Source organism: Numida meleagris, chromosome Z (assembly GCF_002078875.1).
Source record: "Numida meleagris isolate 19003 breed g44 Domestic line chromosome Z, NumMel1.0, whole genome shotgun sequence".
Lineage (NCBI taxonomy): Eukaryota > Metazoa > Chordata > Aves > Galliformes > Numididae > Numida > Numida meleagris.
This window is the reverse complement of record NC_034438.1, coordinates 7,069,218-7,086,942: the sequence shown is the minus strand read 5'-3', so window position 1 is coordinate 7,086,942 and position 17,725 is coordinate 7,069,218. Positions and strand designations below refer to the sequence as shown.

General features: G+C 40.4%; 1 protein-coding gene across 1 annotated transcript in view; it reads right to left on the bottom strand.

Moving 5' to 3' along the window:
- The window catches only part of CELF4 (CUGBP Elav-like family member 4), a 384,752-nt gene that overhangs the window by 18,006 nt on the left and 349,021 nt on the right, over positions 1-17,725 (bottom strand). Inside the window, exon 11 of the mRNA XM_021381377.1 lies at positions 5,090-5,256. Coding sequence (XP_021237052.1) covers positions 5,129-5,256 — 128 coding nt within the window. The 3' untranslated portion in view covers positions 5,090-5,128. The remainder of the gene's footprint in view (positions 1-5,089; positions 5,257-17,725) is intronic.

Sequence of the window (17,725 nt, the reverse complement as noted above, 5' to 3'; positions counted from 1 at the left end):
AGTACCTAAACAGACTTTCCCAACTGAAGCTGTGCTGATTTCATTCCCTGTTTTCTCACTTACATAAAGCTTGTGCTGGAGTACTGTTTTGATGTAATTATGCTAGTGCAAATTTCTATAATGTAAGCAAGTCCCAAATGATCTAAGTGATGACTAAAGGATGGAAATGACAATAATCTGTGCAGAAGGAAGAGGAATTGGTTAGCATGATTGTAGGATGCATAACTACAAGAAATGGGATTAGATCCTGAAAAAGGATATGTAGTCAGAATCTTAAGCTGAACAGCTGAGCAGAAAGCAGTGAGATCAATGCACTGCAGAACAGCCTCTCCCTGGAGGTGATAGAAGACTATCTGAGAGGGATAAGCAACCTCAAATTCACTAGCACACTTCCATCTGACTTTGCACTGAAGTGATCAGAAATGACAAGAGGAAAAAGCCATAAATGCTCCACTTACATCTATTTTTCTTTTTTCTTTTTTTTTTTCTTGTCATGAGTGATTGGAATTTTGCTTGTTTACTTGATTTTTTGTCTGATAATGTCTGCTTATTTTAAAATGAGTTTGTTTGTTTTCCTCTTATCAAAGAACAGAAAGTTCAAAATGCAATGCTTTCTGGTTTTATTTGGCAACATATATATTCCAATAGAAAAAATATAAATTCCTAAGGGAAAAAACCATCACCTATTCCAGCCAGCTGCAAAAACAAGCACCTCATTCCTTTTACAATAAATCACATATCAGCACATGTTCAGGAAGCTGCAAAGGAGGACCTGAGCATCTTTTCTTTCATATTCAAACTTTGCTCTACGCTACTTCCTCTTGAAGAAGGAGGTTGCTTGGACAGTGCATCCTCTTAATGCATTGCCACTTATAAAAAATCTTACTGCTCCTTTTTTCCTATCTTCAGTACCACTTCCACCTCACTCACTTTGTGTCACTCACACACACTTTGTCCCACTCAGCTTCATGCCAGTCAGTACCCCAAGTTAGACACATTTCTCCATCTTCAGCTTTGAATAAAACTTCAACAGTAGTGTATCTGAGGTGGAAAATAACAGTTTTCTAATGACTGATCACTGAAATGAGAGAGTGGTGAGGTGCTGGAACAGGCTGCCCAGAGAGGCTGTAGATGCCCCATCCCTGGAGGTGTTTAAGGCCAGGTTGGATGGGGCCCTGGGCAGCCTGGTCTGGTACCTGATCTAGTGGTTGTCAACCCTGCTTGTGGCAGGGGGTTGGAACCTGATGACCCTTCAGGTCCCTTCCAACCCAAGCTATTCTATGACTCTATGAAATGGAGCCACATAAGGAATCTGGGCAGGATTTTCACTGCTCTTCTGTAGACCAGCAATTTAGTTATACTGCAGTATGCTTAAAAGCTCCTAGGAATGGCCACCCAAGTGAGCTGTGGATTTCAGTACCTTTTTCTTCATTATTTCATGCATTTACTATCTGAAAGACATATGAAGTGCCTTTGAATCTTTGCTTTCTGGTCCTAAGGGGGGATTTGTAATAGAATATATTGATTTTGGCAGAGTTGCCTCAAATGATCCTCCTCTTTCTTTTTCTTTCTGTTCTCCCAACCCTACTCTTTTTTGTCTTTTTTTTTCCCTGCTATAACCACTTCTTTAATTATAAAGGAAAAAGAGAACAGAGGCAGCCATTTTGAAAATATTTTGACTTCTGAATTCTTCAGAGCTTTTCTTTCTGCAGTTTGTGGTCTTATTTGCCACATCACAGAGATACTTTCACTGTGTGACAACAACTTTAGAGCACTTGCAAGGAAAACAAAGGACTTCCAATCACTGTGGTCTAGACTACTTGTTTCCCAAAAGGGAGATTTATCAATTCAAAAAAAAGTGCATTCAGAATTAAAATAGAGTGAAGATCCTTCTTGGTTGAGAAAAAACTCTCTAGTGGATTACATCAAGCTGGGTGCTTGCTTGTGTTTTTTGTTGGCAGCTTCTTATTTCTGGAAGGGAGTTTGATAAAACAAAGCTCTTTCTTAGAAAAAGAAAAGCTTTTCCAGCTTAAAAACTTTCTTGAGCACACACTTGAAGCACATGAGTAACTGCCCCCATGTCAATGTGGTTATTCACATGCTTCAAATTGGAACTAAGGACTCTGAAGAGCAGTGAACAAAGCAAAAGAAAATAAAAAACAGTTACTGTGTTTCAGCCAGTTAAGGGAGCTGCCTGCCCTCAAGCTTTGCCGTAGCTATCTGTGCTGCAGACCTGCGGGCCGGGCTGACTTCTGGTGGTTTTAGGAAACTTATTGCTGAACTGTTAGTCTACTGAGTAGGCAAATCATTGCCAATAGCATTTCGGTGACTGGAGTTTGCACATCAAACCAGGCACTGAGGCACACTTACATGGTGCTGATTCAAAGACAACTGACCTCTCTCTAAGTACAGCTAATTATTGAGGGCTTAGCCCTGTGGCCTAGCTGAAAACTGCTGTATTGGGCCACCAAGACTAAAAATTCTGTGTTGGCTTAGGGTGCTGGTATGGAGGTCTCCTAGCACTGGGAATCAAATGAGCTGAAGAGAGATCTGGATTTAAGCCTGTCCTGTCACCAAGTGTCCTCTTCAGTCTAACCCCAAATAGTGGTTCCTACGCTAAATCAGATCCTTCCTTGGGATACACTCCTTACATGCCCTCCTGAGGCCACATACACTTGGCTAATCTCTTTTGTTAGGTTCAAAATAAACCCCCAAACAACCACGTACAAAACTTTCTTCCTGGATAACTCCTTTCTGCTAAAAGACAGGTATATATTCAGCTCCTTCAATGGGTTCCACAAAAGATGGGAGTCTAAATGAGAACAAGGACCTTTGAGCTGCATCTACTAAGTTCTGATAGGGACTTTGTACTTCTAACAGAGGCAGAGGCACTGATCTGGTGATTTTGTTGGAAAGCAGAGCAATAAAATGTAAGTAAAAGCCTGGAAAGTTAAAGGCCTTTTTATGCAGAGAAAACCATTCAAAACTGTTCTTGTGCTTTACAGAAGTAAAGAAAAAAATGCTCTAGGAGAAAGATTTGAAATTTCATTGCCATTTTACCTGATGATTCCTTGTCGCATAAATTATTAGGGAAAAACCACAACCACCACCAAAATCCTAGTCCTGCTACTGAGTTGTATTATTTTTTGGAAGGAAGCTAAGTCTTCAAAGTCAGCCTTGTCATTAAAAGCTAGACCTAGAGAACTTCGTAATTATCCATGATAAGGAAAACACAGTAGACTCATACTCATGGATCTTTAAATTAACTGGAGTCTACACCATACACTTTCTCACATAATCATCAGAAACAAGCATATCCTCAGCGATCACCACTGCCCTACAATATAAAGCTATTGCTCAGAGCTGCACAACTATGGAGATGTTTATATTTCTTCATCCATTTGCAGGTGTTATTGAAAATCTCCCCAACAAAGACAATCCCTGCTTTAGCAAAATAGCATGCATGCATGTCTTGCTCTCCTCCAAGACTTCTGAGCAAAACCTGCATTAAAAAAGCTGGTGTGATGAAGCAAAAAGCATTTGGATATGGAAACATATTTTGGTTTCAAGCTTCCAAGAGGCCTTGCCATAAGCAAGTAAAATAAAAGAGGTATTAGAAGGGGGAAAATGCGTTGAAATTATCTTGGTATAGTCACATATAAAGGAGTTTCTGAACTATGGAGGTTGTATCTTGAGTCATTATTGCCATAGAGATACTAAAAGACCCTGTGAAATTAGCCCATGCACCTAATATGTTTATTGCACATTTTCTTAATCTGCTTCATGTAATCATTAGTGCAGCACCTCTTTCAAAGACTTTTTGATTCCATTCCTTAATTCTCAGTATAAAGGATACTGCTCTGAAGACCAGACAAAGTATTTTCAAACATATTAGAGATACCAGTGAAAAATTTCATCATTTCATAGTTGTTTGACACTGTTGAAGATTGGGACTTTTCTACGTGAGCCCTTGGTGGGTCAAAAAAGCCTGAATCAAAATCACTGAATCCGAGATGCTATGGACATACTGGCCTAGAAAGGCCACCTAACCCATCTCACTGTTACTAATTTGGGAGTGCAAACTGCTTGTTGCAGCTTAGGGCCACTCAAAAGTGCTGGCTTTATGGGGCAATCTGGTGTGGAATGGCTTTAATAGCAGAGAGACTTGCCATCTCTGTAAGAAACAGATATGCTTTTATATTCATATTTCTCTAAGAATTATCTGGTGGTAAAGCCAGCCAGTGGTGGAAAACATTTCCATGTTAGAAAACATCTCCATTTTTGCTATTGCTGATAGGCTGGGATTCCAGTGAAACAAGTTTCTGCTTCTGATATTTTTGATACTTAAAAATGTTAGAAGTTTCCTTGTAGCATCAAGCTGTCTCCTTTTCCAACAGCACGAAGTGTGTGAGTATAACAATGAGACCCTCAATCAGATTTGTCTAGGTCCTCGCTCAAGCAAAACTTCCTTGGCTTTGATAGGGCTTCATCTATACACAGAATTTAACCGTATCTGAGCAAGATATGAGCATGGATCTTTCGATTCATTTCTCGGGAACAAAGAAATGAGGAATTATTTAATTGTCAGGAAGACATATTAACATATAGTTATTATGCTGGGATGAAATTGGATACAGACTATGCTGCATGAAGAATGAAGAACGCTTTGAAACATTTGCAACACAGAGCTATTGAGACAGACACTGTGCCAGTCCAGTCACCTGGGATTATACTACCCAGTCCCATTGCTTAATTGCAGATTTTCTTCAGCAACCAGAAATGCTGTCTTTGGCTGAGCAAGGGGAATCACGATAGCTGCTGCCTCCCCTCTAGAGACCAGGAAGACTTTCTAGAGATGCAGGATGCCACTAGGGGAGCCCTTGTTAAGCATCCTTCAACCTCTCAGTCTAATGAGGCACAAACAGTTCCTAGTTTATGTGCAGGTGTGTGTCTTTGTGGTGTGGCTCTAGCCAGAGGCCTGAGTGGAAAAGGCAGAAGCCAGAGAGTTGCACAACTGAATCTTTTTGAGGGTCTACAACACAAAGAGAGGCTACAACCACAGCTGACATCCCCTTCCCCATGCAGTTACCTGTGCTAGTGCTTTGTATCCACTGGGTCCCGTAACTTCTCAGTAGGGACGATTAGCATCCTTTGGCCTCTTCAGCTGCACCTTCAGCCTCTTCATGCCAATCTGGAAGCCATTCATAGCTTGGATGGCAGCTTGGGCACTGGCAGGATTGTCAAAACTCACAAAACCTGTCAAAACATGAGGTAAGGCAGAAAGTTTAATGTGCTGAAGGGGGCCAAGGCACGTACATGCAACGACCACTGAGAATGAACATGGGGAAGGGCTTGAGGGTGGTGGGAGGGAGGGAGTGAGCAGGTAGGAGGGTGTGTGGGCAGGCAGGAAAGTGAGGAGAGGATGGTTGCCAGTAGGGGATGGAGGGTAGGAGGGGTTATTACAGATTAGTGTCCCAGGACTCAGTGCCTGGTCTGAGTGCTAGTTCAGATATGAGACTATGTGAAGCATGGAAATTCAGATGCTGGTGTCAAAGTATCTAGCACAGACAAGATCTGGGTTACTCTAGAGCTGGGTGTCAGCAGATGTGGTGCATGGTCTCAAGGCATTTGTTCTTTTTTCTTCTGCTGTGACTGGAGTACATCTCTTTCTCCTTCTCACACCAACATAACCTTTCCTTTCCCTTCTAATATTCAAAATGAAGGGAACCTGACCTACCTACCAGCACCTCCTTATTAGGGCAATATAAGCAAAATGTGAATTTAATAAGCTCTCCATTATGGTATTCATTGGCATGAATAGTTTGATTGTTGGCCACTTAAGCAATATGAGGATCTTTATTAACTGGCAGTTACTGCAGACCTTTACTTTATGTTGATGCTGCCATTGAGAAAGATGAACGCTAGTACTTTCCTAACATGGTCTCTATAAGTAGTTTCATACCTTGTCAGTACATCATTCAATCAGTTGTGGAGTGCAGCTAGCAATAGAAACACCCACAGTGATTAATTTTGTACCTACAGTCTACCCAACATGCCATCCTGTATCTCAGTGGAAGACCTGCTATCTGAAGATAAGAAGAGGCAAGACAGGTCATAACCAGACTAGATGCAATGCACTAAACTCATTCAGCTTTGGAGAAGGTTTTTAATTTGACTTTTTCCTTATGTTAGCTCCAGGAGGAGACCTCATATGCCCATACTGTACATGATTTTAGCTGAAGTGACCATGAGACTGAGATATGGCTGAGGCAGGGGGCCATCACTTTGTATAAGGATTGCTTTTGCTGCCTTTGCCAGAAACGTCCCGTGTGCCAGCAACATTTCTGAGCAAAAACCCTAGGTAAGTCTAGCCTGGACAAGCCTGCACTCCAGACAAAGCCATCTGTTTTCCCACCCCTGCAATGTTCTGGCAGCACAGATCAGCCCCAGGAACCTGGTGTCTCTCAATAGACAGACTGAAGTGAAGAGACAGCTTTAGAGCCCCTCAAAAAACTAATGCTGAGCATTTGCTGCCAGGTATGCACCTGCTCCTGACAACAGCACTGGACATGGTTTACAGCCTTGGGCTGTTCTGTGTTTGCATTTAGCAACACTTCCTCTTTGGTCTAGTTCCTCCTTGAAAGCAAGTCTCACACATGACACAGGGTGGCTTGTGCTTGAAAAAGACATGCATACACAAGAATACACACATATACAGAAACACACCTCCTCACTCTTGCATTAAAGCTGTACTCCCTGTCTTTGGATAGTAATATAGCTTTATGAGAGGTCATAAAACCTACAATCTCATCCTCATAGTGAGACAACAGGATTATTAAGTGTGGCAGAAGTGGTTTTAAGAGGGAGACCCATGAAATAAACAGGCATCCCTCCTTGTCCTCCCCTCTTGAAGCAAAGCTCCAACTAACTGGCTCTCTATGCAGTTATCCTGCCAGCCACCTGAGTGAGGCAGTACCAATACTGCAGCTCTGAAGAAGTGAGCAGAAGAGTTGCTCAAGCCTCATGGCAGTCATCAATCTCTAGACAGAAAACTAGAGCTATAGTGAGTAATGAGCTGTAGTATTATTAAATGGCAATGGATCTGCATTTGCAATCACTTCTTAGCCAGTAAGCACCTGGTAATGTTCCCAGTTTACATTTGACTAGTTGAATAATCTATCAGTCAACAATGTTCTGTGATTTGATCTCAGCAAGAAGGAAGAAAATAAGCACCTCCTAATTTCACCTGAGTGGATTTATTCTTCAAATATTGCTGGAAGATCCTTGGAAATGCTTTCCCTGATCTTCAATTTGAAATGTACTGTCTAGCTAACTCACTTCTTTGAGAACAGTTATAGTAAAAGATTGTTCTTTTTACAATAACCTCTAGACTGTTAATACTCCTGTCCCAGACTCATCAGTTGTATCTCTAACAGTAAACCAAAACTGTGCCAGGGAAGTTCAGAGGAAGTGAAGCTCAATCACCTATACAACTGAATTTTTAGGAAGACTCTTGACACAGTTTTGGCTTTTGCCTCTCTCCAAACAATTTCTGGACGCAGTGTGAATATTAGCACTGCACAGAAACTGTTCTCAGTAGTTAGCTTGGATGTTGCCATGATATTCTGGTGAGTAACAGGATTTAATAGTTTGGGTGTGGGTCATTCTGTGCCAGCTGGACACAGTGCTAGACAAAGGTGCCAGGTAAGTTTACTATTGTAGACACAGCTACCAAATATGAAAGCTGAGTTTGCTGCAGCTGCATAACTGTTTACATCATGTCTTTGGAGAACCTAGCTTCCATGTGAACTCTGATTTCTACTCTTGTAACCACTCCTATTGCAATGTACTTCTACTGGTTAAACATGTACATTCAGAGTGTGTCTACACATACATCCATTTATGAGCAAGTCACCTTGGGATCCTAAAATAATCAATAGAGATTTAGCCAATATGGTAAGTGGAGCGTTGAATGTAATTTATTTTTTTGGTGGGATACAACTAACTATGCTCAGACAAATCATGCTATAAGTCCCACTGGCTGTGTAGCAGGGACCAGCACTGACTGCCGTGAAGACAAGTACTCAGCTTAAACTGAGGTTTACCTGGTGTTTACCTGGTTCTGCAGTAGGGACTGACATCTTCAGGTAGGACTGTGTTAACTGGCTAATGCCTATATGGGCACTCCTCAATGTGGTATTAATTATTGAATCAAAACACTAATGCTTGCAAACCCCACCAGAAATATTGCCAAATGTGCTGGAGGTCTACTACTTGTCTACTTTTGCTAAGACAGACCTTTAATTGGGTAATAAGCCCTGGTACTGAGATGCTGATACCTCTGCAAGAACTCTGCCTTTAGATAAGCTCACAAGGCTACTCTCATTTTTATCATCACTTTGCTTTTAAGATGGAATTCTAAGGCCATTTTCTCATTCTGTGCAAAGCTGTAAATAATACAGCATTTTAACAAATGGGACTAATAAGAGAGATCAGAAGTGCATTTGCTCACTATATTTCATTTAGACCAGATAATGAAGCTGGGAGTTGTACTTTGACGCTATTGGTATATCAGTTGCCTACAGATCTGGACTGGATTTGGATTATTTATTTTATTATCCTTACTTGTCCTGATATCCACTGCTGTAATATAAGATCTCTACCGTCTAGCTGCTGGGGATGGAGGGGCTATATGGAGGAGGGCAAATGCCATTAATTGTACATTTTCCTTGTAAGCACTTCCGAGGGACAGGGCAGTTAATGCCTGTATCTTCATTTGACTGTTTTAGTTTTCAGGGGCTTGATATACTCAGAAGTTGTTGATGTGTTCAGCTCTTCCCATGCCTGTTATTTATGTGCAGTGGTATTCATGTTGTTGAAGATATTTGGATGGACTCCAAAAAGAAGAAAAGCTATGGTTTATTCTGAGAGCCAAGATTCCACAGTGATAAAGGAATAGGCTGATAGACAAGTCATGCTAACAATATCATGTTCATTTCTCTTTTCAGGTCAAATATCTACTGATAGATCATACGACAGTCTTTTGTTAATTGAACTATTGACAGCTTACCAGCTTTGTTTCTCTTCTGATGTATGCCCGATTTAAATACGTATGACTAAGAACAAAATAGATTAGGTGCTTGCTTTCTGAATGGCTTCAGTGCTTGGTTTTGTAACTACAGGGTCACAGCATGATGCTGGCACTTCCTTTGCTCAAGAAGCTATCTGTGTTTTGAACACTGCCCCTGCATTGTCATCTACACTCTTAAAGGACAAAAGAGAAAGGGAGAGGTTAAAAAACTTGAAGCTGTTTCTGTGCATTAGTTAATTAATAATCAGCAAAATATATGTCCTGGTCGAAGATGGTTGGTAGGAGGACAGGATTTTGTGATAAATCTATTTTATGTTTTTCTTTTTTTTTTCTTTCCCTCAGGATTATGTAAAAAGGCTGTTCTAATAAATGATTTATCAAAGCAGCAAAGAATCAAGAAATGTGCTAGGATTGCAGCTCAGGGCATCTAATCTTCCTGACTCTGTAAAGCAGCTTCCAGGAGGTACTGACATTGGAGTCCATGGCTTCTGACCAGATCTTTTCCTGCATGACTTTTCCTACAGATGGAAACTGGGGTAATGTCTTGGGAGGTAGTTTTGATTTGACTCCCATCATATTTTCCAAGGAATCTGTGGTACTGGGGCTTTCTTGAGGGAGCTTTATGCCTTTATCATGACACCAGCACATTGTTTCAATGTAGCTGATTTTTCTGTTTTAACCAACTGAGATGGTAAAGCTGGGAATTCACAATCATCTGTCTCAGGGCACATTTGAAGACTGTTTTGTGTCTGTGAACTTTTCATTCACAGTGAGTAGTGTCTCTGTATGGCCATGAATTAGTTTGTGCAGTAAGTGCAATCCTGAATGAACACATCGTTAGGTTCCCATGGATTCCTAATTGGTCTTTGTGAGTTTTCTGTTTCTCTTTGCATGCTGCAAGGAGAATTAGCGGTTAATGTGCAAAACAGGCTTTTGATGATCTGCTACCAGGTTGGAATAACACATTGCCTCTCTTCAGCAGAAGCCTTCCTCTAGATGGAGTGCAGTACTTGGAAACTACACCAAGCATCCCCAAAAATAGAAGTCAAGACCCTGGGCAGTGGCAGGCCCAGATGTAAACTTTTGACCCAGACTTTTGAACTGGGGGCAGATGGTCCTACAGCAGGTCCACTCACGTAACTCGGCTGTTCTCAGGGATGTCACTACATGATGTTATGATGTGGAATACCAATAACCGAAAATCACAAAACCATGACACAGTGGAAAGGCAAATAGAAACCTCAAGGAAAGAAATATTTAACTTGTTTTAAAACTCAGAATAATTATTGGATACCTGTTCTGGATGTTTGCTGCACACAACTACAGTCTCAGCAATGAGCTCTGTAAGAGTTTGCCATGAAAATATAGACATTTCTAGTTGTACGTACTTTTTTGGAGGGGTGAGGCAGAGTTACAGTTTTCTGATTCTGACTGTCAGTCTACTTGTCTGACTAACAAGAGGGATATTTCCTAGCACTTCTTGTTGCTGCAGTTATGAATGTTATTAGCTAAGGAGACAATCTCATTCTGCTGAACTTTCGTCCCTTCATTCAACTCACACTGATCTAAGGGGTGGAAAATGTGAGTAAGAAAAGAGAAAGATACTGTGCTCTGCAGAATCTGTGCATGTGGGAAGCAAATTCCTATGCAGTGAAAGGGAAGAACCATCATGCACATAGGCTTGGTACTAGTGCAGGAGAATTCCATGCCCCTTGCTTCCCTTGAATGTGAAGTGTTGCTACCCAGTAGATACGAGAGGGCGGAACCAGACTAGCAAAGTGGAGGAAGCTGCAGAAAGCACTGGCAATTGCTTACACCAGAGGCCCTGCCCTCTTTCTTCCCAAAACATTTGTGTTAGTAATTAGGGAATTAGTTATTAACACAATTGGCCGTTAATAGAACTGTTCCCTCAGAACGAGGTTTCCTTGCTTTTATTACTAACCAGTGAAAGGTGACATCTAGGAACAGCAAGGAGGCATTTTCGGTTGGGAAGGCAACTATGATGTGCTGAAACCACAAGAGCCTTCTCCTCTGTAGGAAGGGCTCTGTGGAGGAGCTCCCATCCTCCTCTCCCCTCCAGGAGCTGACCTCCTGCCTCTCAGCTTTTCCTTGCTACTTCAGTGCATTTCATTTCTAAGACTGTTCAATTTCTCTTTTCCCATGTTTATTAGTCTTATCAGAGAATGGAGGCTTTCTTTTAATTGCCTTGCAAGGTCTTTACCTTGCTATGTTCTTTACACAATGTAGTAGCTGCTGCCTTGCAATTTTTTAGTGCTGTAAAGAATTTCAGGATACAATCTGTATGTAAGTAGCTCTATAATGTATGTGTGCATTGGAAGGAATTGTATTGTAAGGTGATTTATGGGTACTGGAATACTCAATAAAGGAGTATGTCTGCAGATCAAGGGCATAGCACTTCAGCTGCTTTCCAGCGTCTAATAGGGTTGGATGACTTTTTGGAATATTTAACCTTCTGATGTTTAATCATGTCCAAGTGAGATCTGTCTATCCAGTTAAACATCCCATCCCTTCATCCATCCATCCATCCACCCATCCATCCATTTTGTAATGTATGAACAGTCAGTAACTGATGACTATGCTAAACAACTACTATTAAATATTTCACATCTGTGGGATGAGATAACTGGAACCTCAGAATATTCAAAGAATTGGCTCAGAAATTTGCTGAACCATTAATGTTCATTTTAGATATTTATGGAATATTAGAAAAGCTTCAAAGTGTTCCAGAAAAAAAACAACATCTTTTCTTAATTTTTAAGGATGTAAACAAAATGACCTGGTAAACTTAGTTAATCTTTCATAAGCCTAGGTAAAAATATGAAAATGTTGACATGAGATGATATGGCAAAGAATTAAAAGGTACAATTAATACTAATTGACATGGTTTCATGTAAAATAGAATCTATCAAATGAACTTGATCTTATGAAATTGCAAATTTGGTTGATAAAGTAAGCTTTTGTAGAGTACACTTAAACTCTTCTGGAGTATTTGACAGAGATTTCCTTTATAAAAATAAAAGCAGCTCCTATTAAACTTCTAAAATATTGGATAACTGATATACCATCAAAAAAAAAATTGTAAATTATGACTTATAATATCGAAGAGTTTCTTGTAGACTTTTCCAGGAGCGCATTGAAACCTCTGTGCTTTTTAGTTTCTCTAACACTACCTGAAAGATATCTAAAGTACTACTGGTAAAATTTGCCACTCATACTGAAAGTGGTAAAAAATGACAGAGTAAGTTAGGCTGACCGGGGTCACCATGTAGGTTGGATTCAGTTAAACAGTGTTCATTTCAACCTGACCAAATACAGAATTAAGTAGCCACAGGAAAAAAAGATAGGTAGCTCATAAAAAGGAGAATTCTTCACTAGAAAATAGTGGTTATAAGAAGAATGTAAGTTTCTTGATAATAGTCAAATACATGAGCTCTCAGGATTAAGCTGAAATACTTAAAGGGCTCAGTACAGTCTCTGGATAAAGCCAGTCTCTGGGGAATATCCTCTAGAAATAGTGATGTTACCTCTGAATAAGCTCAGAAAAATTCTTAGTGGAATTCTGCATTTAGTTCAGGTGATTTCTTTAAAAATATACATATTTTAAGGATTATTCAGAACTACAGGAATAATTATAGATCTGAAAAAGTAATAATAAGTGCCATGGTTTATTGAGGAGAATATTAAACAGTTTTCTAATCATAATTTATAAATAATTTCTAATAGAATGTGTGGTTTTGTAATACAGAAAAAAAAGAGCTTCCACTGGATGGAAGCAGACGTTTGACAAATTTAAAATGGAAATAAGACACTGAGTCTGCATTTTTTAAATAGTGAAGGTAATTAACAATTTTGGAACATCTTGTTTAGCAATAGGGGTGGAGCACCTATCACATGAAATCTTGATTAAGAGATTTTCTAAAAGGGATGCTATGACTCAAGCAGAAGGTTTGAACATGTCACATGAGCTGTGGTATCAGCATATGTTACTTTGGAATTCAGTCCAAAGGATCAGAAACAGTCCCTTCTGATACTGTATATCTGTCTGTCTTTCTGTCTGTTGTTCATTTCACTTTGCAGATATTTGGAAAATCAGCTCTTGCCTACTTATCTGGCATGGACTGTGGTAACTGTCATGACAAAGGTGACAATTGATGCTAATGCCTTATAATAAATGGCCCCAAAGTGTGAGCTGTGGACCACTGAGACAGCTGACTGGTACTCGTTCTTCATCTTGCTTCCAGCTGAGAGAAACTGAACAGATGGGAAGGGGAGATTAAATGAAGAGTGAAAGTAGATGGCATGATTAACTTTCTCTAAAGGTCAGAACACCCAGTGCAGAAGGTAGCTAGAAATACATGAGCTTCTTCCCCGTGTCACCTTCCCGTCATCCCAAGCAGCTACTTCCATACAGTGAGGCAGTGTGATCTTGCATGTGCAGAGAAGTGGTCCCTGCTATTGTGCATTGTCAGTTGGATGCTCTCCAGATGCTGCTTTAAAGGAGTAGCTGCTGAAGAAGTTTGAGGGCTGTAGATGCTGACCCTCAACATGTTAGTTCTAACCAAGAAGACTTTTATTTCTATTATCCTCCTCTTTCAAAATCTGTTCTTTTATATAGATACCATTCTCATGATTACAATGAAAGCACATGATTAAAATTCAAGATTAGACTAAAATTTAGACAGTTTACATTACTGCATGGTCTGATCTGGAGTTTTGACTCACATACATTTGGCAACAGGGCACCTGATCAGGACCAACTTTTTCTAAATACAGAAAAAGAAGAAAAAACTGATAAAGAAAGCCACAACAGATTTATCATCCTGAGAAAGAAGGTAACATTAAAAGCTCTTTTTCCTGTGTACATAACCCATCTAAAGGATGTGTATCTGTTTGTCTAATGCTGTAGGATTTGAAGTCATCAAATGAGTGGAAGAAAGAAGGGAAGGATTCAGGCTTCAGCCAGTCTCTGAAGACCTCATGAATCAACTGCTGGATAAATATAATACATGTCTACTGTGAACAGGAAGCACTATATTTCACCTAAAAGAAGGGTAATACTCCTACTCAATATCTTTCTCATAAGGAACAATCTAGCAAGCAAGGAATTGCTTACAGATAAGTGAATGATATTTGGTTCTGTTTGAGTGATAAATGGAACAGAAGCAATTTTCTAACTGCTTTCATAAACAGAAAGAACTCTTCTTGACTTGCTGAGATTTCCCTGTGAATATTTGAGTTCATGATGTGTCAATATAAGATTTATGGGGAAACCACATAATTGGAAAAGGTTCACGAACTTTTAAGAAGACATGTTCTACTCCTGGTGTAAAACCAGAAGCAAAGAATGAGCTCTGAGTGAGATCTAAGTAGGTGCTAAGTTAAGGATGCACTGAGTGTTGCTGAATCAAGATGAAGGTTATTTTTATATTGGTTTTGTTGGAGTTGTACATTATAAACAAGAAGAAATTAGCTACTGAAGCTCCCAACAGATGTGTCCCGGTCCATTTCTTCTTTAATCTCCGCTCTTTACTCCAGAGCTCTTTCTTAGATCCCACTGAATTTCTAGATTCTTGATAGAAGCTGTGCATTAGCACTGCAGAAAACAGCAGTCAACTTTCCTGGGCCAACAGGAAGATGCACTGAATTTCACTAGAATCACAGAATCATAGAATGGCTTGGGTTGGAAGGGACCTCAAGGATCATCAAGCTCCAACCCCCTGCCGCAGGCAGGGCTGCCAACCTCCACATCTAATACTAGACCAGGCTGCCCAGGGCCCCATCCAACCTGGCCTTGAACACCTCCAGGGACGGGACATCCACAGCCTCTCTGGGCAGCCTGTTCCAGCACCTCACCACTCTCATAGTAAAGAACTTCCCCCTGATATCCAACCTAAATCTTCCCTCCTTCAACTTAAAACCATTTCCTGTTGTCCTGCCATTATCAAGCCTTTTAAAGAGTTGACTCCCCTCCTGTTTGTAGGCTCCCTTCAGGTATTGGAAGACTGCAATGAGGTCACCCTGCAGCCTTCTCTTCTCCAGGCTGAACGAGCCCAGCTCCCTCAGCCTGTCTTCGTAGGGGAGGTGCTCCAGCCCTCTGATCATCTTTGTGGTCCTCCTCTGGACCCTCTCCAACAGCTCCCTGTCTTTCTTGTATTGGGGGCCCCAGGCCTGGAAGCAATACTCCAGATGGGGCCTCATGAGGGCAGAGTAGAGAGGGACAATCACCTCCCTCTCCCTGCTGGCCACCCTTCTGATGGAGCCCAGGATACCATTTGCTTTCTGAGCTGCAAGAGCACACTGCTGGCTTATGTTTAATTTTTCATCCACCAGAACCCCCAGGTCCTGACCCCCACTACTGACTACAGACAGTTATTCATGTTCAGAATCAGCTATGTTCAGAATCCTCATCTTACTCCTCACTGATCATTATCTAGATAGAAAACCAACCTCCTCTCCCCTTTATGTTATTACAAACATTGTAACTCATTATCAGTAGGTTGGGGCAACATAATAAATACAGAAAGACTAGGAGCTTCTCCTGTTGCACAGTCCAGAAGTTTCTGTTCAGAGGGCAGAAATAGTGATGAGTGGCTTGGCAAAGCTTTTCACAAAACGTATTACTTTCTAAGGAGGTTAATAAGTGAAAAACAGTTAACAAAACTTGAAGTGAAATCAACAGCAAAAAAATTTATATACGAGTCATCTGGGAAGAAAAAGAAAAGAGAAAGTTTCTCAATATTTTAATAAGTAGGTTGTGATCTGGCACTGGGCCATGCTAGGTACCAAGAGGATAAATGAAAGACTTATACATTTTAAACTGGGAGAAAAAGTATTGGTCCAGATCCACCATTACATCTGTGGTCTTTTCAGTGTAGTGTAAGACCTATGAATTTTCTGTTACCCACAATGGAACAGATATGATCAGTTGGCTTCTTTTGTCATTAACGTCAACAGGAATTAAACAACTTCATATTATAGTGTAGCTGCTGATACATTCCTCTGGATCTGCCTGCAGAGAATTCACCACTAATGGCCTTCGAAAGAGTATCTTGAATCCTGCAGATCTCTGTGAAGTGCCATGAAAATCCTCCTGCAGAACATTCAGTCGGCAGGATTTGAATTATATCATTGATTGCCTACAACCTGATCTAATTCTGCACAATGATCTCTCTAAACTCTCGGTCCAACTTGAGTAGGAGACAGAAAAATGCATTACACTTATATTTTCATTACTGAAGCAAGAGGAGTAGAAATATCACTGGAAAACCCATTTATGAAAACACCTTTGGTTAGAAAAACTTAAAATCTAAGAAATGCAGGATGGTGATGGATAATTTGGACAGGAGTCTTGATTTGAAGAGGTTTTGATTCCTAGAGTAAAGAAACAAAAATTCTTCTTTCATAAGCATTTTTAAAAGCTCAATAACACAATAATGCTTCTGGAGTCTGTTCAGCCAAGGAGATACAAAATGACCAAGGAAAACACCTTACAAATTCTGGAAACCTTACTGGGGAAGGATTTTAAAGGGTGATTAGGAACCTATCTTGAGGACAGTCATATAATTTCTCCTTTAAGTGCCATGTATAATCAAATTCTTAAGGCAAGTATGTCAAAAATGGAGAAAGCCTGTTGCCTGTGAAGTAGCCAAAGGCAGTATTTGCACTTAGATGTTACAAGGACCTCCTCTGTTTTTTAACAGAAAATATATCTGTTAATATATCAAGGGGGCTGATGCTGGGCTGGTGGAAAAAGGCTCAGTCCTAATGTCTAGATTTTAAATGGGTTACATCACTAGAGGATCTTGTCAGCAGTGTGCTCTTGCACAGAGGACAGCAGCATTTTGACAAAGAGCACAGCCAGTCAATGAGGGGAGTGAATATTCTTCTCTGCTCAGCACTCGACCACATCTGGATACTAGAGCTATTTGGGGCATCCGATCTCAACACAGGAAAGACAGCAACAAAGTGGAGTGAGTTCAGCGTAGATCCATAAGGATGGCCACAGGCCCTTTGAGAAGAAGAAAATGGTTTCTTCATGGTGGTGCATGGTAGGGTATGAGAGAAAAGGGGAAGAAATCAAAACAAGAGAAGTCTAGGCTAGATATAAAGAAAAGATTTTTCACCATGAAGGTTAGCAAATGTTGGAGCAAGTTGACAAAATGAATCTCCATCCTTGGGGGTTTTCAGGACCTAAGTGGATAAATCCCTGAGCAACCCTGAGGTCCAATTCCATATCTGACCTTGCTTTGGGCAGAAGGTTGGACTCCTGAGGTCTGTGAAAGGCTCTGTGAGTCTATAAATAGGGAGAAACAGCAATTTCCACGATTTATGATTAATAATCCCAGTGACCTTCACAAGGTACGATGGATATACCCTAAAGGCTTATAAAGTCTTATTCTCCACTATACACTCATATTTCCAATGCTTATACACCCACCCTTTATATAATGGAAGTAGGAAGGATTTAATAGGGACACCTCTTGATGTGGTTTAACACAAGAGCATTGTGTCCATAGACTTTATCTGATTCTAATCAGAGTATCTTGTTCCATCTGGATTTTACTAACTCATTTACAAAAATCAGCTGCAAGATAACAACGGGAATTTTATCAT